Here is a 26,475-nt window from a genome sequence, read left to right on the forward strand (position 1 = left end):
GCTTGAAAATAATGGAGGAAGCACACGACACCTGTCGCTTCAACAAACAGACGGAGAACAGCAAAAAGGCAGAGAGAGAAAATGAAAATAACCGCGAGAATGAAAAAAAATCAGAAGAAGAGAAAGAAGAAAAATGCGTAGACCCCTCTTCTCCTTCTCTCGATTGCGACATAACCGGTTCACACAGTTATCGGTCTTCACTTCGTTTTTTTCTTCCTTCTTGACACCATTCTTAGACTCTCCGCCTTCTCCTTCTATTCTTCAAAAGGTTACATACGGTCAGTTCACTCTTGAACACTCTTTGCTTCGTTTTCATCGAGAATTTCTGAAAAGAAAAAGTAAAATAGTCTCATAGAAGGTGTATCCGCCACTGAACAGTCGGTACGTGAACAGTAGAATAATCTAATCATCGACCGCCAGGCGAAGGGTTCGAACCAGCGAAGCGTGTTTGCACTCGCCCGCTGTTACCACATGCGCCATGCGGGCATCACCACTTCTACTTGACGAAGGCATACAAGAGCGTGCGCTTTTCTCTTTCTCTGTGTCCATACTCACCCAAAATTCCTCCTCTACCACTGTCATCTTATCGTGTAAATCTAGAGTATCAATTGCTAATCTTTTCAGATTCGACTCCATATCCTCATTTTCCACTAAACTTCTCTTCTTATCGTCTAATTCTCCACGCTGTCTTTGCAAATAGAAAGCTGAAAATATTGATTTTTCATAAAACTTTCAGAGCAAAAGAATACTTGAAACTAACCAACATCACACAGCCTTCTCTTCAGTTTCAGATCATAAGATCCTAAAACTTTGAAGAAATCATCTCGACTCAACATATGAATTTGAGAGAATGCACTCGATATGAAATTATTCTGATGTCTGTTATGATTCAGATGATTATTGAACCAAATCAAGTTAACGTCTCCAAGAATTTCTCCCTCGAAATGATCAATTTCATCGTCATCCGTGATTTCAACCATCTGACCGCACACTATTATAAACATTGACTGAAATTCAGATGAGTATTTGAAGAAAACAAGGGGTTACTTACACTACAAAGTTGTCCTTTCTCAATTACAACGTCTCCAGGACAGAAGTAATGAGGCTCCAGAAGTTCAGAAATATCGTTAAGAAAACTTCTTTCTGATAACTGAAATTATTTCTGTTTTGGTTTATTTAGAAATTCTAGTTTTATACAAATCCCGATAATCGTTATTTCAGATCAAAACTTACCCGAAACAGAGGAGATTTCACAAGAGATGATCCGATGATTGAAGTCGTCACATGTCCGTACAGCTTCGTTGGCAACTCATCTCTCACTTCATGTTCTTTCATTATTGTTTCCTCTCCCATCTCGTATTCACAGTATTTCAGAACTTTTGTTTGCAAACTTTCGTTCAGATTTCTTAAAATAATGGATTAATCAGCAAATTATTTCGGAACTATTTCCAAACTCTTTTTCGGTTATTGTAGCTAGGTTGGTTATTAAATACGCACAAGCAATTACTTAAAGGCATCAAATTTTTTGAGTTCCAAAATTACCGCAAATATAATCACTATTCATTTACTCCAACAACCCAAATCAACTCCATGAAACATTAAAATTCTCTAAACCCCTCCCCTCACCTATAAGTCATATATTGTTTGAGTCCATCCATCAACGTCTGCCAATAAGTTTTAACAGCATTCGCATTCGCAACGAGATCTCCGACACTTCCCATAATAACGGCGAAAAGTAGAAGACCCGCGAGAGTATTCACTATTTCGAATGCATTCTGAAGTGAAGTATTCGGTGCTGGCTGTTCTCCGAGTGTTGTCATTGTCATTGCAGACCAATACATTGATAATGTGTATTCTTTTGTGAATGTGGAGAAGTTGAAGATTTGGGTTCTGCAAATTTATTTTAAATCGAATCATATGATCAACATTTTGCAGATTAACTTTACAAAATACCTATCTGGAACAGTAATTTCTATTCTCATTTTCACCAGAGGTTTGAGTATTATCTCGAAGTTCTTTCATTATTATGTATACAAACACAACAAGTGGTCACACTTCTCTCCGAATCTCCATTTGATCTACCTGTTGTTCATTCTCCAAAAGTGATACAGTTCCACAAGATGATCTTCTCTCGCTTCATCGTAATAAAAATGAGGATTGTAACAATCGCTTCGACCGTCACAGCCAACGAAGTATGCATCTGAAAAAACATAGATTTTCGGGATTTGATGAAAGGGTTGGAATGGAAATAAGGGCAAGATAAGATCGAGGGCAGCAAAGATTGATAGAAATGAAGGGAATTGAATTTTTATGAGAGAACAATTTTTCGGTTTCAAAAAACCGATGTGTCTCAATGACAAGATTTGGGAACATTGATAACGAAACAATGACTTCTCTAACTTTCTCGAACTTTTAAAAGTTTTAAAATTAAATAAAGTCTAACGTACCCGTAATTTTCTCCGGTGTATACGGCCATGGAAGGAATTCGTCATCATCGAATGTTGCGTTCACTCCTGAAATTATGTTTCATCGAGAAGATTCGAAATTCTTATTGTTAGCTTGGTTTCAAAAGTCTTCCCATGTCTCATCAACTTTCTCGGTTTCAGAAATCCCTAAATTTGATAGCCAGATTCAATATGAGATCAAACCCATTTTGTTCATTTCTCACTACTACTTACTCACAAAGCTGAAACTTACCATCCCATGAAGAAGTATCACTATTCACTGAAATGATATAGAATACACATGCATTGACATGGAAGAGAAGAAAGCAAGCTGTGATGATTTTCGACAGAGATATTGTCACCTGAATCCAAAACAATAAATCTCACTTCCACACAGTCAAAAACCTGAGTCAATTTTCCATAGGATTGTGCAATGAAATTAGCGATTCGGTAGATTTTCAGAAATCGGTTTATCCTGCAGAACGCGGCAGAAGTTTTCCGGATTAGCAGGTAGTCGAATGGGAAGATGGCAAGGAGATCGATTCCGAAGTAGAAACTGAAAATGAGGAAGCTGTTTCAGAAAAATGACAAGATGAGTTGGGTCATTGGCTTGGTATTATGTCCAGTCTTTGGGTTTGGAAGAATATTATTTTCAAGACAACCGGCCCAGATGGTGTCTGTCTAGAATCTACAAACCAGTGACACTGTTTCAAACTGCCCATATAAATTTCTTGTAGTGAGTGGATTGATAGTCAGCAAAATCATTTTTGAAACTTTATTTTTCGTATGTCTCAAATATTATAATTTCTGTGAAGTGCTATTGTAAAACTGAGGAGAAATCAACAAACCTGTGCAAATAATTCCTTCGTGTTTCAGCGAACTCTGTTACCAGGACACCGTCATCGTAGAATGCTGAACTTAATCTATTTTCTGTTTGATCCCAATCACTTCCTAACTTACACAACATGGATCTGACAATGATATCCAGAAAGAAAATGACATCGAATGCAATATTAATCGGGAGAAACTTCTCAATGTATGCAGTTCGAATATTCTCGAAAGCTAGCACCGAGAGGACAATTATGTTGTAAAGACATCCACAGACTACTATGAAAGTCCATACCCAGTAGATGTAGCCGGATTGGTCGACGGAGAAGTCGAATCTGAAAATTTATAGAAATCACTGTTTCGGGCTGTATAAATTTGAAGTACGAATGAACTAGTGTTAGTCGTACAACTGTTATGAAGATGTCTAAACACCTATAAATATACGAACTGCTCTCAAGTTCTACTCATTCTATATTCTCTTTCAAATTGAAATCCAAAATCAATCTTAATATGTAATCGTCACAAATTCTGACGCTTTTCTTTTGATGCACTTCAGCTTTTCACGTACAAATAGCCTGGCAGGTGTCTTGCCATCTGTGAATTATTTTTCAGATTGAAATGTGGGTGTGTACTTTAAGTACCAGCTGAAATATTGGCACCTCACCTGGGATTTCAAAAATGAAAATTTTTAAAACGGCTCTCTCATCTTTTTTTTTTGAGACTACATATACGAATTTTTTCTGAAACTTATTCTCATTAGAACATTTACATAAAATGGCCAACCACTAATTGTATGATTATTTGACGTAGTACAGTTTTAAATGTTCTGTCCACCAAAAAGTATCTTGAATCGTGTGTTTTGTCTCTTTCTTCTCAGTTTTTTATTCAATTCTCAATGTCAAAAAAAAGCCTTGCTAGTAAAGATTTTCAGTTTCATAGTGTTCTTGAATCAGAAACCTGAAATCTCATTTATTAATAGTTTTCTATTGTTTGTTCCTCCAAATTTCAGTAATTAAAAAATAGAACTCACTCGATTCTCGGGTTCGCTGCTCTCCATTTCTCGTATTGATTCTCGTATTCGAAATGTTGAGGTATCAGATCAGCATCATCCAATTTCTTGGACATTCGTCTCTTTCTCTCGTATAGATTCGACGGCTTCTGTCCAGTCTGTTCACTCATTTCCCCTTCCTCGATAAATCCTCAGGAAGACGAAGAAGCCATTCAAAGACCTATGTCTTCTTTAGTATTCTAAAAATTTAATAGGTAGTCGAGAATATATTTATAAATTTATTGATTCATTTCTCTGGGAACAATAACAGGTTGGAAGACTGAAAAATAGAGATTTAAAGAGGTATCCAAGACGTTTTGATGAGGGGAAAAGGGGCGCAGGTTGTCAGAGAAACGGATGAATTGAGCAGATGAGCTGGGGGATTTGAAGGGTATTAATGGAACGAGGAGGGGGATTTAGAGAAGGAATGAGAATTGAATATATTCAATTACCTGGAAGTAGATGAAGAGATTGTGAAGGGGTAAAAGGTATTCTGCTGCAGAAGGAAACAAGTTGAGTACAAGAGAAAATCCCGTGCATGCAACAATAAAAACATATAAATACAACAAAGTTAGTTTGATGAAACAGAAACTTTTTAGTTGAAGAATTCGAAACTTTTTCATAGTATTCGTTTCTTCACAGGTGAGTCGCGAACGACCCGTTACGGATGCACCGCAAGTCGCGCGCGGTCCGCATAGGAATCATATGAGGGTCCGTATGCGATCAGTAACGGATCGGATCGCGAACGGTTTGAATGTAACAGCGAGCGCTTCCTCCCTTCTATTTTTGTTCTCATTTACTACAAAACCCCGGTTTTTCCAGTCAAACCATACAAAATGGATATTTTATTTTGTTTACTCTGAAAAAGATAACATTTAATGCATAAATACATAAAATTAAATAAATATGTAACATAATTAATACATAAATAAATACATAAAAATCACATAAAATTGGGATAATTAGGTTCACAAAAATAGGTTCGAATCTGGGACGGAGACGGCGGATGACTTCTGATTTGACCGTTCTTGTACTCCTGAAATCGGAATATTGAGAGTACAGTACAATTTTGTAGCTCCTTTTACCGCATTGTTCCATTCGAACTCTGCACCATTTCCCTTGTTAACTGCCGAATTTCTGAAAAAAATTGATTAAGATATTATTTTGAATTGGCGATACTTACTTCCATTCTTAGCCGTTTATCCTTTTTATGCAGCTGGCGGAGGCCCGAACGTCCATCTTTTCCTTCTGTCGCCGTTAATCATTTTCTGAAAAGTAATAAATTTGGGATAATTCCATGGAAAGTCAAATGTATCGACGGCTTCCGATGCAATCCTCATGCGAGTAAAATTTATTAAACCAAGATTTTGAATTCGAACGATCGCGAATGAAAAAAGCTCAAAATTAGAAAACAAACAAGAAAAATAAATAATTCAGCAAGAAAAAATTAGATGGACGAGGGTGCAGTCTTTAGTCCCTCAGACCTCAGCCATCGGTAACGGATCCGTACGCGAATCCGTATTCCAACCGCGTGCGAGACAATTGCGTTTCTGCGCAAAAGTACAGAGCCGTGTTCTATCCGTTCGCGATTTTTGGAAACGGACCGTGCGCGACTGGCCAGTCGTGAAATTAGCCATAACGGATCAGTTACGGACCAGAAACCTGGTCCATCCGCATACGGTTGAAGCGCACTTTACCTGTGTTTAGTGAATGGAAATCTAAACGACGATATAAATGTAATTAATAATTTGAAACAGCAAACTCAATATCTGAACTTTGTGGTCAAAATCTCAAAAAATTTGGAATTAGATAACAATTGTGGATTACTTTCGTGATTATTTTGATTTTAGATAACCATATTATATTACTGCTATCACCAGGATCTTGGCTAGAAACTTACTTAGTTAGGTTTTTCTGATGTAGATGACGTCTTCTTTAGAATTTCAAAGGAAAAAATCTATCGAGCTGAAGTTCTGCATCTTCTCATCAAGAGATTTATGCGGATGACAGTTGAAGGGCCAATGGATACGAGAAGACAAGTCGAGGAGGTGCTCATGAATTGGGGACATACTGTTCTTCTTGTTATTTACTTTTTCATGATGATTCTTATGTTTTTTCTATAAAAACTGGGTGATTTGAAAGTATGTGGATTGAATAGCATGCAATTTAGAAGATCAATTAGCAATTAAGAAACAGTTAATTTTAGAACATACCGTAAATACTGTATTATAACGGTACCCCATCAATACTCAGAATTCCTGAACACATTCCCCCCGGTGGTTTTTCTTGGTTCTGATTAGAAGCAGCGTGCATAGTTAATTTTTAGATCAGCAAATAAAACATCCTTAAACGCTTTTCCGTTTAATTTTGAAGCGTTTTTGAGACCACAAAATTTCTCTGGGAGGCAGTTTAAAAATATAACGGCATGCCGTTAGAATACAATATTTAAGGTATCTTGTAGTTCTCTAATCGTGCCAACCAGCATTTTTCTCTAGTCTTCGAGTATCGAAATGAGTTCCGTTGTAGTGAAGAATCTCTGTATCTTCAAAAGTTTAAGTCAACTCCTCCATATTGTTCTGTCCTTCAGCCGAGTCGACTCCATAATACCGAATGTTTCAGATTCAGAATTTCTTGAACCTGTAATAGTCACTAACTTTCTGAGTAAGGTTTCTGATCAATCGAATCATGGAGGAATCAAACTTAAATGGAAGTGCACAAATGGAATTAGTAGATAAGTTGCTCTGGGATTCCAATTAAGCACAGTCCATCACTTTGTTTTACTACTTGATTGATTATTTACTACTCGAATATGTATTTCTTGTGATTGAGAAACAGAAAGTTCTCATCATAACTTCTCGGTCATTCAAGATCCGTTTTGTATCTTTCTTAGATAAAGATAAAGTCTTCCGAACTTTTGAATCTCTTGAATCTGATCTTCTAAATTTATAAATCATTTTAATGTCGTCAATTTTCTTCTTTCCAAAAACGAACTCATTGTGAGACCTCTCCAGTTTTACCAAAACTTTATGAAACTTCAATTTTTTACCTGAATAATCTTAATTTTCTGAATACTTGTAATGTTCGTAATGTTCATGAATTCGAGTCCAGTTTCCCAACATTATCAGAAGTCCCTTCTGATAACTGCTAAATCAAGATTCCGGATAAGAATTAAAAACGTCCACTTTCTGACCCACTTTTCTGAAATCTAATATTCTCCGATGTCGACAACATAGAAACCTATTTCCACTCTTATTTCCCCCTGTTTGCTTCTCCAATCAAGAATCAGAAATAAGAAAATCTAATCAATTTTTGACACTTTCGAAGAAGAAATCACACCCATTTCTCTCTACGAAACCATGTAATTTTCTCTTGTTTACTCTCGACATTTTCCATAATTGGTGGGTGTCTCTTTCTTCAATTTTCAGTTTTACCCAACCACTTTTCCTCTTGTTTTGAATTTACCCATTCTCGAATTTTCAGTTATCGCTAGCTTCAACAAAGCTCCTTCAAAACAAAATGTCTGATTCTTTCATTCCACCTGGAACGGTACATTTCAATCAATCTTACATGAATTATCAATACGAATTCAATGGATTCCCAACTGTTCTGGCAATTATTCCCTGGTTTTACATGCTTCCCACTCTAATTGTAATCTTAAAAATTGCGTCAGTCTACCTGAAAACCGACTGGGATACATTGGAAGCTGGAAAGAATCAATACGTTTTTCTTGTCATTTCTCTCTCCCTAATCTTCAGTTACATCTTTTTCGTATTTGATTATATCGAGGTTCGTCTCCCAGCAACAGGATATTTCACTTCGTATTGTGCTGGAATTGCACCGAATCACTGGCTGAAAATGGTGATATTTCTTGGTTTTTATAGTAATTATTGTGCGATGGCATTTCCTTTCTTGATGCCAGTAGTAAGATTGATGATATTGATGTATCCAAAAGATCATAACAAGGTTTGTTCTTTTACGGCGATATGAATAGAACTACCGTAAAAACTGTAATAGAAGCGCCCCTTTATTAGAGGCACCCCTGTAATAGAGGCGCATCTGCGAACGAGGGTTGAAAAATAGAGGCGCATGCGCTTCTATTACAGTTTTTACGGTAGATGCTTTTGAGAGAACATAAAAGCGCATTGAAACCGAAAAGAAATGTGTAAACGATAATTATTACTTCTTCTCTGAATTTCGGTCTAGATCGGTCTTTAAACACTTCATGACATCTCTCGTACCATTCGAATCTTAAATTTCAGTACAACGTTGTAATAATGATTGTCGGTGTCCCTCTAATCCTGATCTACCCAATCGCTTGCACATTCTTTCTGCTACCAGCCATTGGTACTTGTAAACAATTGGAATATCCATATCCGTTCGGATCCATTTGGGTCTATTATTATGGAGCTGCTTTCGGGGTGAGCCATGATTTTTTGAAATTAATCGAGATCAAACTTCAATTTTTCCTCCCACTCAAATGGATTCTTAGAAAATGACAAATTTTTGTAGTAATTATAGGTGTTATAGACATTTCCATAATTCATATGTTCGATCTTTATCATCAATTTTCTTCTCAACCTTTCTCTTCTTCAGATGAGAAACTCGACATTCTACATGACGAATTCAATCATCTGGTTGATCTTCGCCATCATCGCAAACATTGCTCTTTTCTACAAACTGAGAAAAGCAAAAGAACGATTGATAACAGTTCAAACCAGTGGAATATCGCATCGAGCACTAGTTTCAGTGACAAAGACTACTGTAGTCATGATCACCTTCTATGTAACAAATGGCATTTTTATAGTACGTTTTCAAGATAACTTGGTCTGAACTGAATTAGAATTCGAGTTATCTTAAAATTTTGAAATAGTGAAATTTTCAAAATTACGATGCCACAATCTATATCTATAATTTAAAACCAATTTTTAGCTATCCTACTACCAATTCTACGGTACAAACTCCTTATTATCCTACAGTATTGTCCTCAGACCATTTGGAAATGAACTACAAATTGTTATGGTTGCGTGGATATTCTACTGCACTCATCCAGTTTTCAAAAAGGCTGTAGTTAACACGGAGATGTCATTTGAAAGGAGAGAGCACACTAAATGAATTCGGGAACTTTTGTTGAATTGCATAAAAATTTGAAATATTAAATGAATTTGAAGTACCGTAAAAACTGTATTGAAACGGGAAGTCGTTACATTTACAAACTGCCATTCCAGACAAGTTTTTGGATTTTGAGACTCTTTGAAGTTCATTGAACACCATAATGTATATTTGGTTAACAGAAGGATAAAACAAAAGCACTGACACTGTAAAAAATAATTTCTACTGAATTAACTTTCAGGTCGGTGGTTTTGAATAAGCACTCTATCGGAACTGAAAAAGAGCGGAAGATATAGATTTCAGTAGAGCATAGTTGCGAAAAGCGTCTATGTTTGAAACTATACTAAAATGGTTTGGTTTAAACAGTTTCGATTCACCAGTATTATCTTAAAATGTCATATTTCTTCTCCTCATGAAACTGAAATTTCCTTATAGTTCGTTTTTGTGGAGCGGACTTGTAATAATCGTGATGTTTTCATTGCAGATGACACATCTCGAAAACATGCTTCCTTGAGTCAGAGTTTCCCACGATCAGGTCATTTTATTTACTCATGTTTGGATATGAGCTATTTTTGACTCAAGTTTGTACTCACAAACCATAGCATTCTTCATTAGAAAATAATCTTTCGAACTTTCTGTTTCATGTGATTTTCTTATACCGGACGGGAAGTCTTCGAGAATATTTCATTCACTGAAGCTTGTTTTAAAAACACACGCCAAACCAAGAGTGCATTGAATCGAATAAAACTTGCAGAAACATAAACATTTTCTCGGAAACATAATAAGATTCTGATTTTGAAGTGTGATACATGTTATTTTGGAGTTTTATCGTGTCATTAGGTGATATCAGGAGCTTGAAATCAAAATGAGATTGCCTCGAATCAAAGCAGTCATTTCGTGTTCCTCAAACCATGGGAATTGATTCAGTTTTAGTAAAAAACGATTTCTTTCTTTTGTTCAAGTGCTAGAAGAAAACTTCTTCAGAAAGATTTCTGGAAGAGATGACATACTTTTAGCCAATCTTAAGAGGCGTTGTCTGTAAGATGAGGATTCCTCTTGGCACAGTTGCAAAAAGTTGTTTCAATCTGAACTCTTTTCACAGCATATGTACCCCTATGGTAGTGATTTACAAAAAATATGTCACCAGTCCCCTATGACGTCATCATAGGAAAATATGACCAATAATTGACTTTTCACCCAAAAATGCATAAAAATTTCAATTTTCCAGATAACTTTCTGAAACTTTCGGTACATGTTTAGAGTGTTTTTGACTACACCTACACAGATTTTTAGCCCCCCAGACACCCCAGAAACAATTCAATTGAATTTTATTTTCATGTTTTTTCCACTTTTCTCGAAAAATCCCTCTAGAAGTCATAAAATTTCAAATCGTATTCGTATTCCCCGCAAAAAGTTCTATTAGGACCAATTAAAATCATAAAAAGTTAGGTGGACCATTTTGAGATTTTTCGATTTTTTCAAAAATCACATAAGGGTCCCCCCTTATGAAAAAAAATTTTTCACGAAAAATTTGAAAAAAAAAATTGATCCGAAAACAATCAGAATATTGATAACACACATAAAATAAACCAATTCCAAGATTTTACACCTCAGAAATTGGTTTGAACAGATTTCGTATTTTTCTTCATCAAAATTTTTTCCCATTTTTTGAGGTTTTCATCAATTATTTGTACAGAAGCCATAAAATTTCAACTTATGTATCAAATTCCTGCAGTATTTAACATACGATCCAATTGAAATCATCAAAAATTAGGTGGACCATTTTGAGATATTTTCATTTAATTTGAAAATCACATAAGGGTCCCCCCCATGGAAAAAAAATTTTATCGAAAAAATAATTCGACATCATTTTGACGCAAAAACGTTCAAAACTTTTTTACAAATGGTTTTGTAATATTTTATCAAAGCGCTGAACGTTTTTGCGTCAAAATGATGTCGAATTATTTTTTCGATAAAATTTTTTTTCCATGGGGGGGACCCTTATGTGATTTTCAAATTAAATGAAAATATCTCAAAATGGTCCACCTAATTTTTGATGATTTCAATTGGATCGTATGTTAAATACTGCAGGAATTTGATACATAAGTTGAAATTTTATGGCTTCTGTACAAATAATTGATGAAAACCTCAAAAAATGGGAAAAAATTTTGATGAAGAAAAATACGAAATCTGTTCAAACCAATTTCTGAGGTGTAAAATCTTGGAATTGGTTTATTTTATGTGTGTTATCAATATTCTGATTGTTTTCGGATCAATTTTTTTTTTCAAATTTTTCGTGAAAAATTTTTTTTCATAAGGGGGGACCCTTATGTGATTTTTGAAAAAATCGAAAAATCTCAAAATGGTCCACCTAACTTTTTATGATTTTAATTGGTCCTAATAGAACTTTTTGCGGGGAATACGAATACGATTTGAAATTTTATGACTTCTAGAGGGATTTTTCGAGAAAAGTGGAAAAAACATGAAAATAAAATTCAATTGAATTGTTTCTTGGGTGTCTGGAGGGCTGGAAATTTGTGTAGGGGTAGTCAAAAACACTCCTAACATGTTACTAACGTTTCCCAATGTTATCTGAAAAATTGAAATTTTTATGAATTTTTGGGTGAAAAGTCAATTATTGGTCATATTTTCCTATGATGACGTCATAGGGGACTGGTGACATATTTTTTGTAAATCACTACCATAGGGGTATATATGCTGTAAAAAGAGTTCAGATTGAAACAACTTTTTGCAACTGTGCCAAGGCGCAACACAAACATTCTCACTCTTACAGATAGTGCCTCTTAAAGGAGGTGAGAACGCAAAAAAATTGTGATCGAAATTGTGATTGAGAAGCACCCACATTTATCATAGCCCCGAGTGGGCAGCTGCGTTCTCGGCCGTGTAGCTCAGCCGGTTGCGGTTTTGTACCCATGCGCGTTCGGTCATGTGTTCGGGTCCCACAGAGCAATCAGTTACCGAATTTTGAGCCAACATTTTTTTTTGGGTTCTCACCTCCTTTAATTTGAAATGTTCATCTTTATCATAAAGAATTTATCCCTATGTGAAATCTCGGTTTCACTGACATAACTTCTTCAGAAATTCTGCCGATTTTAGATCTAGTTTTCAGAAAGTATGTATTCTTTGAATTCATCTAAAAATGTTCTCTACGTCATCACCACTCACTCCATTTTCCCATTTTCCAACCTCACACACCCCGTGTTATTTTCTAATTCCGGGAAGCAGGTGTAACCAGATTGTATGAGAGTTATGGAGTGAGACACAATGTTCAATAACCTATTCCAAAAAGCAAAACAACTCAACATTTTGTTACTCAAACACTTCCACTTCTTTTCTGTTCTGATCACTATTTTCAGACATGTCTATTCCACCTGACACTATTCATTTCAATCAATCATACCTCAATTATCATTATGAATGGAATGGATTCCCGACTATTCTCGCATTTGTTCCCTGGATTTATATGCTTCCAACTCTCGTTGTCACCTTCAAAATCACTGCAATCTACTTCTCAACGGACTGGGATACTGTAGAACCGGGGAAGAATCAACACGTGTTTTTAGTGATTTCTCTCGTCCAAATATCATGTTTCCTATTCTTTTTATTCAATTATCTTCTCGTACGACTCCCAGCAACAGGATTATTCACTTCTTATTGTGCTGGAATTTCACCAAATTCATGGCTTTTAGTAATATCTTTCCTAGCATCGTACACTAATTATCTGGCAATGGTTTATCCATTTTTTATGCCGGTGGTTAGGTTGATGATTCTGATGCATCCGAAGAATCACAATAGGGTGAGGGACATAGAAGTGAGATAAATTTTGTCTCAAACATAGAGGCACTGAAACTTCCTGATTCAAGTCATATTCACTGACACCATGAAACAGGAAAAACTGTAAAATAATTTTCCAGATCAACTCAATAATGATGATGATAACTGTCCCGTTCGGCCTGATTTATCCGATTTGTTTCACATTTTTCCTGTTTCCAGCCATTGGTACCTGCAAACAATTAGAATATCCATATCCATTCGGATCCATTTGGATTTATTATAGCGGGCCAGCGTTTGGGGTGAGTTTTTCTTCGGTTACAAAAAAGTATTATTATCCGTTACTCAATTCTTGTGGCTGTTTCATTCATTACAGTTATTATTCCAGCTCCGGAACACTCCATTCTTCCTTGCCAACTTATCATTTTGGTTGGGGTGTTCTATCATTGCCAATATTCTTCTATTCATAAAAATTGCTCACGCAAGAGAGCAATTATTCACTCAACAAACTAGTGGAATATCATATAAAGCTCAAGTTTCAATCACTTATACTACAATTGCAATGATTGTGTTTTATGTGACGAATGGGTTAACTTTGGTTAGTTTTTTTCCATTACAATTGTATAATCTGAAACAGAAGATATTCCCTGATTCTCTGAAAGATATAAATATTCATTTTCAGCTTTCCTACTACCTATTTTATGGTTCTCATTCTATAATGGCGTACACAATGTTGGCTCGACCGTTCGGAAATGATGCACAAGCTTGTTTAGTCTCATGGATTTTCTATAGAACTCATCCAGTTTTCAAAAAAAATAATGATACGGGATTAATGTTTGAGAGGAGAGTAGCCACCGCATAGACCACATTATATCTTTTCTTTGTACGATCACACTAAACTATTATGAACTTTCACTAAAACAGAAAATTGTATTTTTCAAAAATACTACAGAATTCTATACGACAAGACAAGCGTAACCGTAAATGAACCCGAAGAAAAACTATAATATTCGAAGAAAATGAGATACATATTAGAAAAATGTCGATGGGAACATATTTTTTCTCATTCCAGTTGATCCAGACGTCGCTTTTGTCGTTCCTCTTCCACGTGTTTTTCCACGACCTGATGGTGGAACTGCACGTGGTTTTTTGACAGCTCGGCCAGATGAGAATCTGAAATTATTTAGATGAATTCGTCACTCCCAAAACTAGAATATGGTACCCCGGAGTCGTTCGTTTCCTTCCTCTTCCACCTCCAAGTGGTTTCATGTACGGAGCCGGTGGGAAGTTGCTATCAGATGACAAAGTCGCAAATCCACCCATCACAATCTCTCCGTTTTTCAGTTTATCTAATTGATTCCTCATTTCTGTTTCTTCTCTTTCATCGACTTGTTTCCAATATGTTGCCAGAAGCTCCATGATAAGACGACCATACTTTGTAATTTTGATTTGAGTCATTGAGTCAATCCGCAAGAGGTCTGAATTCGTACGTGGCAGAAGTGCAGCGATCTGTTCGATTCCCTCTCGAGACACAATCGAATATGGACCCGAAAGACCTGAACTCTCGGCGACGGCAGTGATCAGTTGTGTGAGATCTTGAAGGCATTTTGTGAAGACATCGCCATGCTTGACCATATGTCTCTCTTTCAATGCTTGTGCCTCTGATACTGTATTCATATTCGACAATTCAATCAAACCAGCGTTCTTTCGTTTTTTCTCGCACGTCACAATGTGAAGATACACTTTTGCTTGTTTCTTTCCACTTGCTATCTCTTTTCCAGCTTCCGTCAATTCTGCATACGCCAACACAGCAGCTGTCTGATTCGGAATAGAGTACAACCTTTCGTGAACTAATCCCTCGATCACCAACTTTCGAACGAATCTCAACGCATCTTGTTCCGTCATTCCTGCGCCTTTCGAGTAGAACGGAAGCTTTGTGTGTCCCATACGAACCGCCTGTTCTGATGTCTTCTTGATGAGATTTCCACGATAAAGTTCTGATATGTACTTCAAAGTGGCTTTCTGCATACGTGGCAAGCATTGCATAATCGATAAAGCGTCATTCGAGACGTCAAACAAGCGAATTGCTTCTGGATTTTTTCGTTGTCGTTCACAGACATCACACGGAGTCTTGCTATTTCTACACGACTGCTCATCGTAGACCTCTCCAAAATGCTCCACGAGCATCTTTCGTCGACAGACGGAAACGTTTTCACAGTAAGCAACAACTTGAAGAACATTGTTGAGATGCATCGATCGGACACCGGTTGTCGTATTCCCTTCTGAAAAATTATGAAGTCAAAATTCTGATTCCCCGATGGTTCTGTTACAAACCTTCAATCATCCGCCTCAAACGAATCGAATCATGATATGAATAGAGCATCAAACAATACGACGGCATTCCATCTCTACCAGCTCTACCAGTCTCTTGATAGTATCCTTCGATTGATTTCGGAAGACTGTAATGGATGACAAATCGAACATCTGGTTTATCGATTCCCATTCCAAATGCAATTGTAGCGCAGATCACATCAAATTTGTTGGCGAGCCATCCTTTTTGAACTGAAACTCGGAGACCATCATTGAGACCGGCGTGGTATACTTCTGCAGAAAGACCTGCTTTTGTGAGCATCATTTGGACGGTTTCGCATTCTTTTCTGAATAAATCAAGAGTATATTTTGCCTTTTTTTGAAAAATCTTTTAAAATATCATCGAGTTTCACAATTTTAATCGATATCTTTCGATCTTCAGTTTGTTTTCTACCGAAAAATATTTTAAAATAAATGAAAATGTGTTGAAAACAACTAAACTAGAATAATATGGCTCGACATACCTAGACAGGCAATAAACAATTCCCGATTTTCCCGGATACAATTGTTTCATCTTCTCCACAACATTAATCAACGATTTCGCAGCTTTCGGAATCAAATCGTATTTCAAATTATCTCGAACAAATGAACTGATGAATAGTTTCGAGTTTTGCATTTTCAAATTATCTCTAGCGTCGGTGACGATTTTCGGAGTCGCTGTGGCAGTTAGAGCAATAATTGGAACAGGGGGATTGTGGAATTTCTCTCGTAGCGTGCTGAGTTTCGTGTAGTCTGGACGGAAATCGTGTCCCCATTGTGATACACAATGAGCCTCATCGATGACGAATCGGGCGAGTAGGCCCCGACGATGGAGGGTGTAGAAAACAGAAATGAGACGACCCGATGCACTGATCTGAAATTAAATGAATAATATATTTATTCCTCATTATAGATAGTACTTTTCCTCATAAATGATGTAATTTGTTTTCAGTTTCCGGTGTAAACTCTTACTGATAAGCCACCTAACTTTTAAATATAAGTCAACTGATAAGCTACTCATTCCCTTTCTCAATGGAGTTCACTAAAAACAAATTACTCATTTGTATATGGCTCTGGTCACTATTCTGTATTGTAGTTACGTTAGCCATAACTTTTGGAACTTCTTTTCAAAACGGATTCTTTGAAAGAGTTCCGAATTTTGTGGTCTTCTTGCTATGGACTGCAATTCCAATGCTCCTAATTATGGACTTGTTCGTGAATAAGGTTTTTTGGGTGATGGTGAGTCCATACCGAGTTAATGATAGCTTCTTTGACTGTGAAACGTTCAGGCTACTGTTGGTACTCCGTGCTTGATCATTTCATTATTTGGAGCATTCTGTCTTATCGGCTCGAAAAATTGGAAGCTTATTTTTCTTTATTTGTTCTTTGTGTTCAGTAAGTTTCAAAAATAGGTCCTCCAATTGAACCGATGATTTCCAGGTCTTGTTCCCCACCTCGTTGTCGTTTTCTATATGAGAAAATTTCTAAAAAGTTGTGAAAAAACTGCTCGACGACAAGACGAAGAGAGGCAGTTGGAAGAGAACAGAAGGGAGCAAGAAAGGGAACTGGAAGATGAAAGAAGACGTCACGAAATGGAGATCGAGCAAGAGAGAATGAAGAATGAAATGGAATTTGAGAATAAAGCTGATCAAGTGATGAGACTGTTGGAACGACAAAATCTGGAAAGAAGTTTGCTTCAGGAGCAACTTGGTGGGGGGAAGCCGACGAAAAAGGCGAAGAATGTGAGAAGATGACACTGATTCACACTAATTAAAAATATGTTTTGTAAATTGAATTTTTCCTGAAATAAAACGTCTTGATTTTACCTTTTCCGGTGTTACGTAAAGCAATTTTATCGTTGGATTCTCTGAAGTCAGATCAGCGTAAATGTCTTCTTGTGCTCCAGCCGATAGGTCAGCAGTCAGAGCTTCACAGCCAATCTGAAAAAGCAATATTGATTCAATCTGCCTGTATTTTTGAGAAGAACTCACTCCCAATTCTTTCATTTTCATTTTCTGATCCTCAATTAACGACCGAAGCGGCGACACAACCACGGTGACTCCAGGTAGAATTACAGCCGGCAGCTGGTAGCACAGACTCTTTCCAGCTCCAGTCGGCATCAGAACAAACGTGTCGTTGCCCATTAAAGTCGAAAGGATACACTGTTTCTGACGATGTCTGAATTGATTGAATCCGAATTTCGATTTAAGAGTGCTGTAGAGTTCTTCGTTCATGTCGGCGCCGAGTAATTCCACTGAAGATAATAATTGTAATTAATTTCGTCTTTGAGAAACTTGCTTACATTCATTATTAAATTCCTCACTATCGTCTTGCAAAAATCCTCGGAATCTTCCGTGCATATCTATAAAACTTTGTGTGAATAAATATTGAGAAATCTAGAAAACGAACCATGTCTCTGATTCAAAGTTGACTCTGAATTTGATTTCTGAAGTGTTGCTAAACTTTTAGTGGTCGCGGCTGGAATTGATTCGAAATCATCAAAGCTGTCATTAGCGGCGTCTGGTTCATCGGGAACTCCTTGCACTTCTGAACTTGTTGCGTGGAAATTCTCAAAGCTGTCATCCATCGGATCATCGTCAACGTCATAGCTTCTCGCTGCCGGTTTGTCGACTTGTCGATACGCCGGTTGTTCGTCTATAAATATGTCATCATCATCTTCGTGGTGATAAGAATTCGAATTCGTTTGATAGTTTTGTTGTCGGTTCCAGCTGTTATTCATCGGCTCATTCTGATAACTATTAGAACTGCTCGGTCCGGGTTTATTATAACTTGACGAAGGAGCCGATTGATATGATTGTGGCTGTGGCGGCACTTCTTCTATCTCCTCGTCGGATTCTTCGAATTCTTTATCGCAAGATGCATCTTGAATCGATCCACAACACGAGAAAATTGGTGCCTGACATTTTTTCAAATTTTTTTCAAAGAAAACTGCTTTATACTCACTTTAAAATTCAAATCCGGCTCCACAAACGTATATCCGCCGAACTGAATTGTTTTTCTTGGTGCCACGAGCTCTGTTCCTCGACTTTTGTTCATTTTATACTGAAATTTCATAAAATACAGTAAAAATTCTTGAAAAAATAGAAACTTCGTGAAAATCGAAAGAAAATGAGAGAAAATTGAAATACAAATCTGCCGCCAACATGCGAAAACTGTTCTCGTGTGTCTGCGTCTCTCGCGTCAAGTGTGTGTTAATCGTGTCTCTCACTTGTACAGTTATGGGTTCATTAACAGAAGATTGCAATCAATGTACTTGAAAGAAACATAAATATTATTGCATATTTAGGTTTACAAAAAATAACTTTTGCCATGTTTGAGAGTTTATGCTGAACTTCAAAATGAAAAAGTACACATTAGCTAAATTAGCGGAACAGTATTGAAACTCATCAATTCATCAATTGAAACAGCAGTTGAAACATTTGCAAGAGCTTATAAAATAAATGAAAACATCCGCTTCTCAGCTGAGTTCTTTACAGTAAACGATACAATCTAGTTATCACAACCCTATTATTTCAGTAGTCTAACTTGTACAAATCATGAGAATGAAACTGAAACAAAAAGTTTTCCAAGAAACTTCTTATTCAAAACTACAAAATTATTTCTTATCAAACTATACACACATCTCACTCCCGGGAGCTTCAAAATTATAAACTTTTGATCTTACATTTTTAAAAAGGAGGAGTCATCACAAGAAATAGCACCTCTAGAGCGAAGATCTAGATTAAAATTTGAATATCCCCCGGAGAGTCGTCACTCAAATTATGCTTAGTTAGAGCAGGCTCTAATCAGATACCCACGAGGCGCAGGCTCTTGTTATTCATTCTAACAGGAATTTGTTATCTTTCATAATTCAAGATTTATGTCGAATAACTCTTCCCTATATCCTAATACTATCCATTTCAATCAATCTTATATTGATTACCAATTCGATTGGATCAACTTCTCAGTTCCATTGGCAGTTGTTCCATGGATTTATATTATTCCAAGCTTTATTATTATCTGTAAAATATTCAGAATCTATTTGAAATCTAGTGATACAAAGTTGGAAACCGATGTGAATCGACATGTCTTCCTGGCTATTTCCCTGTCGCAATTTGCTTGTTTCGCATCGTTTTTCTTCGATTATTTCATGACAAGACTTCCAGCAACTGGAGTTTTCACTTCGTATTGTGCAAGTATTCATCCGAATCATTGGCTCAAGGTCATACTGTTTCTGGCTCTCTACACAAACTATTTGTCTTTAGCTTTTCCTATCTTACTTCCATTAATTCGCCTGGTGATAGTCATGTACCCGAAGTCTCACAGAAAGGTGAGTTTCCGTATGAACCAGAAACAAAGTTTTTTTGGTATACAGGTATTGCGAATGAAACTTGCCTGATAAACTGATGTTTTCGGTTGTGCATGAAACATTTTATATATGTAGAAAATCTATAATCAAAAGAGTTTCTTTCATTTGAATGTCTTACATAACTAAAAAAATATCACAGGATTCTCTGAAAAACTGTCACCAAAATATATTTTATTGCAAAAGTACATAAACTTTTTTCCAAACTCACATTCCGAATCATCTGGTAATCACTGTCACGTCGCAGTCTCAGTTACTAACTCAAATTGTAGGATATGACGACACAGACGCCGTCTGTTCTTTCAAATTCGAAAATACCAATTAGCGGGGATTAGCAGAAGGACATACTCGAGACTCATCTGTGGGGAATATTCAAAAGCAGAAAAATCAGAATAAATTGGAGTCTCGAGTTTATAGTATGCTCTTAAATACTATGAAACAAACAATAGAGATGCAATCTCAACTTCCGGAAGTTACTTTTTCAAGAGATTGAGAAATTCAATATTTGTTGAGAAATTATACTGTCATCTTTGCGTGAGTTCCAGATCAATTCGAACCTGATTCGAGCCATCGTCCCGCTGCTCTCAGCCTATCCAATCTGTTTCACTTTCTATCTGATCCCAGCTCTCGGAGTCTGCAAGTCTTACGAGTACCCTTATCCATTTGGAGCTGTATGGATCTACTATACCAACTCTTGGTTTGGAGTGAGTTCTTTTGGATACTGAAAATTGAAATCAACTTATGACTAATTCCAGCTTCGTAACTCGTATTTCAACCTGTACAGTATATTTTTTTGGTTGGTTATCTCTGTGATCATCAATCTCGTTTTACTCTTCAAAGTGAACAAAGCGAAATCTCAAATTGTTCAAACAGCGGGTGCATCGTATAAAGCAGAGTTTTCAATTACTGTAACGACGTTAGCAATTATATTATTTTATTTGTTGAATGGAGTTTTTGTGGTAAGTTTTAGCGAATTTTGAAAAAGAAATCAGTTCCTGTTTCTTATGATGATTATTTCTCAGCTAAAAACCTACATATCTGATTTTTCAATCTTTTTTTTTAGCTCTTCTATATATTCGCCTATGGAGCCAACTCCTTCACATCGTATACTGTAATCATCCGTCCATTTGGAAACGATATGCAAACTTGTGTCATCTCATGGGTTTTCTTCTTAACCCATCCAGTATTTAAACGGAAAACCATTTATCCGTCTTCTACAATAGAAATCTTCCATTCACATTCTCATTGAGTTCTTTGTTGTCATGAAGTTGTTATTGCTTTTCTATGTATATCTCAGAAGTTACATACTTGTCACGGGCCGGGCCGATTTCAATATTTTCTCCGGCCCGGGTGAGGGGACGTTTCCCACGTTTCAAGTTTTTTTCAGCAATAATTTTTGAAAATGTAGTTTTTGGGGCATTTTTTTGCTCAAATTCGAGAAAATTGACGAATTTAAGTAGTGCTACAGTGACCCGTGAAAAGACAAGTATTCCAAGTTGATTATCAGTTTCTGATAACTTCATGTGCATATAAAGATATGTGCGTATCTGAAAAATCAGTTAAAAGATATTGTTTTATCCTTGAACTCGTTAATGATCCTGTTCCTGATGACTCAAATTTCGAAATCTGTATTCAATATCTGCAAATTAACTTCCCACGATCTCAACCTATGAAAGATCTTTTCCATTCTTCAGAATCTTTCATCCAAGATCTTTCGACCCGACATTCTCACAACCTTTAGCCGAAAAATATACTTTTTTGTAGAGACATGTGAGTCGACACTCAAAAGGTTGCTATCTGAAAAATAGATTTATTTTCAATTCTGAGAATATAAATTTCGCGCTCAACCAACCGTTGTTATCCCCTACGGTCGGATGATCGGATACTTCCTCCCATCATTTATTTTCAGAGAAAGGCTATTTTTTATTTGGTCAAGCGTCTAGACAACTGAATATTGTCACGTATTCCATAAAATATCACCCATATCATTCATTCATTGAAATCACCGAATTCTCCAATTCAAAACTATGTCTTCTAACATCACTTGGCCTGGAATTCATTTCAATCAAACTTACATAGATTTCAAGTACGACTGGAATCATTTCAGTACGTACATTGCAGTGGTTCCATGGTTTTATATTATTCCAAGCTTTTTCATTATGTGTAAAATCTTCAAAACTTTCTTCAAATTCAGTAAGAAAGGTTCATCCCACAAGATAGATCGACATGTTCTTCTGATAATTTCCTTATCTCAATTGACTTGTTTTGCCCTTTTTGTATTCGATTATTTCATGACAAGGTTCCCATCAAGTGGGATAATCACTGCCTGGTGTGCAACTATTACTCCGAATCATTGGCTGAAAATGATAGTGTTCTTGACATTATATTTCACTTATTTGGCTATGGCTATTCCATTTTTGATGCCTGTGGTTCGATTGTTCATCGTATTGTTTCCAAGTAATCATAACGAGGTAATTTTCTGTTTCAGATATGGGATGAGGTTTGGGTTGATCAGATACGGTACTCATAGATTCTAAGATCGTTCAATTATATTCCAAACCAGAAACTAAATTCGAATCCCGAAGCCCTTTTCACAGTTTAACTCCCAATATCAATATAAGTTCAAACAATAACCCTATTAATTTCATCATAAAAAACTCTCTGACTTGTGTCTTCCTCTGAAACTTTTGTCTTCCCGATGCCCCATGTTTTCTCTCCACTAATAAGAACGCTGTCAAAACCACGCTTGACCAAACTATCAGTTGGTGCCAGTTCGTGTCGATCCCTAAAAAAAGGCAGTGGTCAAATATATTATAGTTGAGTGAACTTACACGGAGTTCTGGTTTTCTGATGATCAGACTTTTGAATTATATGTAGTAGAATTCAGGAGAGAATACAATTGTTCGATTGAAAACCATTTAATTAGATTCTGAAACACGAATAAAATTTCTGAAACTTCCAAAGAAATTGTTTTCAGATAAATGCAAAACTAGTCAACATCGGAGTTCCATTGTTCCTAGTTTACCCAATCTGCTTCACATTTTATTTTATACCAGCTCTCGGAATATGTAAACAAGCTTCATTCCCTTATCCATTTGGATCAGTGACAATTTATTACACTCAATCTGCATTCGGAGTAAGTTCAAGATTTCACTGGATATGGACCATAATCTGAAAGTTTTCAGCTTCGTAACGGTTACTTCCATCTCTATAACCTCGTGTTCTGGATGTCTGCTTCCGTCGCTGCCAATGTGATTCTCTTTTGTAAAGTTGTAAAGGCAAAATCGAAATTGGTGAACAAAAGTAAATCATCATACAAAGCAGAGTTGTCAATGACGATTACCACCTTGTCAATGATTGCTTCGTATGCAATCAATGGCATTTTTCTGGTTAGTTTTCATTGATATTACCACCAGACTGTGGAATAAAACAAGACAAGCAATACACAGAGTAATTGAAACGGAAAACCAGATGAATGATTTAAGTCTACATAAAATAAGAGCAGAATGAACTTTGCTCTGTTTCTGACACTCAGAAATCAACGTATTTCGAAGTCAACCTATTTTCAGATCCTGTACATCTCTTTCGCCGGGACTCATGACTATGTATCTTATGCTGAAATCGTACGTCCATTTGGAAATGATCTACAGACTTGTGTAACTACTTGGTTGTTTTATTTGACTCATCCAGTATTCAAGAAACCTTCAACTGATATGGAAGCAATGTTCTCCACAAGTTCACAAAAGAGAACCACCAAAAGAACCACTGTTTGAGGATTTGGAATAACTTTTTTCTGTTTCTTACTTTATTTAATTTTGAATCCTTTTAAGAATAAAGTTGATGCCGTTAATTCAATATAATTAAAAATTAAATCTCTCGTTTGGTATTCTAATAAATCTTCCGATTAAAAGTATACTCGGGACTCTACAAACAAAAACAGAATTTTGTAAAAGTGAACATTTTCATTCGATTCAATTCAAAATAATTTCCAGTTATCCCTTGATAAAAGCTGCTAATGGAATATTTCCACCTCCTTTCGCACAACGACTGCACACACAAGTTGGACGGCCACCTCGTTTCTGACAATTTCCGGTGCCACAGTTCTGAAATTTTAATCGTACGATTTGAAGTAACATGATTGGTTTTTAATCATTCCAACATTTATCAAAAATAACCATGACAGTGAAATTTTTCAACTGTATCATTACCTGCATACTACAACTGGTAATACAAAGGCCGCGAGCCGCCTTGCTGAGAATCGGAACATCCATTCGAGCACAAGTAGTTAGGTCAATTGAAGTTGTCAAGGAGACAAACAACAGTGTGAACAGGAGAAGACGGGAAATCATTTTTAACTTCTTGAATCTCATTCTTTTCAGATTTTATTAGGTTTTATACTGTTCAGCTTTTTATAGTTTTGTTTGTGGCAATAAATATTTTCAGATTGTTCAGGTTTTGCTAGTTTTTTAAAGGAGATTTTTTATGTTCCAGAGAGTTTAGAAGATCAGCAATGTCTATTCGTTGGATTCAAAATCGTTTGACTTTTCTTTTCGCATCAAAGCCGTTGCTTTTTATAATTAGGAAATATTAATCTGAAATTGCCGTATCCTATCCTAGTAAGGTTTTCAGCTGCCTTTTTCAGACAAGCTACATGTGTAAAGATCATAACAGAGGCTTGTAAATACTACCGGAAAAAGCGAAAAAAAAAACCAATAAAAGTCAGTTTCTAAATAGAAATTTCAATAGATCATTCTTAGAATAAACTTGATTTATGTTTGAAAAACCTCTGATTTATTACTGAAAATTTATTTTATGTACATTCAGAAGCCTAACACTGAATCACAATTTCCAGCAAAGAATAATTTCTCGTCGATGACAAATTTTTGTGTTTTCAGTTTCCATTGAATCACAAATAAGTCTTGAATTACCACCTGTCATAGCCTAATTTAACATCTCCTCCTATTACCAGTTTTTCTCAAAAAATTATCAAAAATTTGTTCCAAAATGTCTGTATCCTTCAATTCGTCTTCATTAAATGGGACTGTTCATTTCGACGAATCCTATATAAACTATGAATTTAATTGGAAACAATTTCCAACAGCATTCGCTACTCTCCCATGGATTTATATGATGCCAAGTTTCCTGGTCATCTGTGAAATATTTAATGTTTATATTAATTCAAACTGGAAAAAATCCGAACCGGGAAAGAATCAGCATGTCTTTCTCATTATTTCTTTATCTCAATTCACTTGTTTTGCTCTGTTTTTCTCTGATTTCTGGATGACAAGACTTCCATCCACAGGGATATTCACTTCATATTGTGCAACAATTCCACCAAATCATTGGCTGAAATGTATTTTATTTGCTGCATTGTACTTTAATTATCTGGCAATGTCATTTCCATTTTTATTGCCAGTTATTCGATTGATTATTGTCACTTTTCCGAAAAGACATGTCATAGTGAGTTCGCTTTTTTTCACTGTTTCGGGTTTCCGTTAAAGGAGATGATGCCCGTTTCGATTATTACAAGATGCAACTTCGGAGTATGACATCTAAAAAGAACAGGAATTTTGGCTTGAAGCAATTCTTTATGGAGAAAATTATCTTGATTTCCAGATAAACACAATCTTGATCCGATACGGTGTTCCCTTGATCCTCCTATTTCCAATTTGCTTCACATTCTACCTGATTCCGGCTCTAGGAGTTTGCAAACAAAGAGCATCTCCTTATCCATTTGGAGCAATTTGGATTTATTATATCAATTCTGCATTTGGGGTAACCATTGATATTTGAGATACTAAATACATGTGTTCTGTTTCAGCTCCGCAATTCATTCTTCCATTTATATAACTTGATATTCTGGATGACTCTCTCAATAATAGCTAACTTTCTATTATTCTACCAAGTTGGACAAGCTAGATCGAGACTGATCAGAGCTCAAACAAGTGGAACATCTAAAAGAGCACACACCTCAATTACAATTACTACACTGGCTATGATCACTTTCTATGTGACAAATGGCTCGTTTTTGGTAAAGTTTTTCTCTGTTTCAACGCCTTAGTATAAAAAAACTCAATACTGCAATTTTCGATGCCACTTTCTTCACTTCTTTCAGCTAATGTACATCTTCTACTACGGTACGAATTCCTATTTTTCGTATGCTGAAATCATCCGTCCATTCGGAAATGATCTACAAACTTGTGTCGTCACTTGGGTCTTCTATCTGACTCATCCCGCATTCCAAAAGAAGAAATCAATGGATTCTGATCTGATTTTCTCGACGAGTTCATTTCGAAGAAGAGTTGATATTTCTATTTGATTTATAGTTTAGGTTTTTCTGAATAAAAATAAAACGGCTAATTTATGTATGAAGTCACAAACTCCTGCTTTCAGAATATTATGACCTCTTCTCTCATTTTTCTTTTTTCTTCCTTGAAATCGGGGGGAAATCAACAAAAAAAAGAAAAAGCTGTATAATGATAAGAAATCAACGAAAACTTCATTGCCTACAAACAACGGAAAATTTGAAGTAGAGAACG

The 26,475-nt window shown here is 36.1% G+C and overlaps 9 protein-coding genes across 9 annotated transcripts; 6 read left to right on the plus strand and 3 right to left on the minus strand.

Moving 5' to 3' along the window:
- Positions 1-402: 402 nt before the first annotated feature.
- GCK72_013440 (uncharacterized protein) lies at positions 403-4,451 on the minus strand (the record flags this gene model as incomplete). Its single annotated transcript, XM_053729854.1, has 12 exons — positions 403-704; positions 761-1,007; positions 1,052-1,150; positions 1,234-1,405; positions 1,627-1,890; positions 2,083-2,200; positions 2,448-2,513; positions 2,698-2,806; positions 2,850-3,000; positions 3,293-3,356; positions 3,405-3,607; positions 4,303-4,451. The coding sequence occupies 12 exons, from the start codon at positions 4,449-4,451 to the stop codon at positions 403-405; spliced, it is 1,944 nt and encodes a 647-aa protein (XP_053584626.1).
- A 3,385-nt stretch (positions 4,452-7,836) lies between these two features.
- On the plus strand, positions 7,837-9,432 carry GCK72_013441 (uncharacterized protein; the record flags this gene model as incomplete). Its single annotated transcript, XM_053729855.1, has 4 exons — positions 7,837-8,283; positions 8,580-8,738; positions 8,914-9,123; positions 9,250-9,432. The coding sequence occupies 4 exons, from the start codon at positions 7,837-7,839 to the stop codon at positions 9,430-9,432; spliced, it is 999 nt and encodes a 332-aa protein (XP_053584627.1).
- Positions 9,433-12,808: 3,376 nt separating this feature from the next.
- Positions 12,809-14,083, plus strand: GCK72_013442 (uncharacterized protein; the record flags this gene model as incomplete). The annotated part of the gene is made up of 4 exons (XM_003093576.2): positions 12,809-13,246; positions 13,365-13,523; positions 13,610-13,819; positions 13,904-14,083. The coding sequence occupies 4 exons, from the start codon at positions 12,809-12,811 to the stop codon at positions 14,081-14,083; spliced, it is 987 nt and encodes a 328-aa protein (XP_003093624.2).
- Positions 14,084-14,252: 169 nt separating this feature from the next.
- Positions 14,253-18,627, minus strand: GCK72_013443 (uncharacterized protein; the record flags this gene model as incomplete). The annotated part of the gene is made up of 9 exons (XM_003088890.2): positions 14,253-14,394; positions 14,444-15,503; positions 15,556-15,878; positions 16,056-16,444; positions 17,397-17,510; positions 17,562-17,824; positions 17,873-17,932; positions 17,980-18,487; positions 18,535-18,627. 9 exons carry the CDS (start codon positions 18,625-18,627, stop codon positions 14,253-14,255), a joined length of 2,952 nt encoding a protein of 983 aa, XP_003088938.2.
- Positions 16,603-18,179, plus strand: GCK72_013444 (uncharacterized protein; the record flags this gene model as incomplete). The annotated part of the gene is made up of 4 exons (XM_053729856.1): positions 16,603-16,809; positions 16,860-16,965; positions 17,011-17,259; positions 18,040-18,179. 4 exons carry the CDS (start codon positions 16,603-16,605, stop codon positions 18,177-18,179), a joined length of 702 nt encoding a protein of 233 aa, XP_053584628.1.
- Positions 18,628-19,450: 823 nt separating the features above from the next.
- On the plus strand, positions 19,451-21,185 carry GCK72_013445 (uncharacterized protein; the record flags this gene model as incomplete). Its single annotated transcript, XM_003093593.2, has 4 exons — positions 19,451-19,900; positions 20,482-20,640; positions 20,692-20,895; positions 21,000-21,185. The coding sequence occupies 4 exons, from the start codon at positions 19,451-19,453 to the stop codon at positions 21,183-21,185; spliced, it is 999 nt and encodes a 332-aa protein (XP_003093641.2).
- A 1,042-nt stretch (positions 21,186-22,227) lies between these two features.
- Positions 22,228-23,709, plus strand: GCK72_013446 (uncharacterized protein; the record flags this gene model as incomplete). The annotated part of the gene is made up of 4 exons (XM_003093592.2): positions 22,228-22,407; positions 22,914-23,072; positions 23,122-23,325; positions 23,506-23,709. 4 exons carry the CDS (start codon positions 22,228-22,230, stop codon positions 23,707-23,709), a joined length of 747 nt encoding a protein of 248 aa, XP_003093640.2.
- A 219-nt stretch (positions 23,710-23,928) lies between these two features.
- On the minus strand, positions 23,929-24,285 carry GCK72_013447 (uncharacterized protein; the record flags this gene model as incomplete). The annotated part of the gene is made up of 2 exons (XM_003088186.2): positions 23,929-24,039; positions 24,145-24,285. The coding sequence occupies 2 exons, from the start codon at positions 24,283-24,285 to the stop codon at positions 23,929-23,931; spliced, it is 252 nt and encodes an 83-aa protein (XP_003088234.2).
- A 931-nt stretch (positions 24,286-25,216) lies between these two features.
- GCK72_013448 (uncharacterized protein) lies at positions 25,217-26,255 on the plus strand (the record flags this gene model as incomplete). The annotated part of the gene is made up of 4 exons (XM_003093590.2): positions 25,217-25,396; positions 25,553-25,711; positions 25,758-25,967; positions 26,052-26,255. 4 exons carry the CDS (start codon positions 25,217-25,219, stop codon positions 26,253-26,255), a joined length of 753 nt encoding a protein of 250 aa, XP_003093638.2.
- Positions 26,256-26,475: the final 220 nt, after the last annotated feature.

This window comes from Caenorhabditis remanei, chromosome IV, assembly GCF_010183535.1.
Source record: "Caenorhabditis remanei strain PX506 chromosome IV, whole genome shotgun sequence".
Lineage (NCBI taxonomy): Eukaryota > Metazoa > Nematoda > Chromadorea > Rhabditida > Rhabditidae > Caenorhabditis > Caenorhabditis remanei.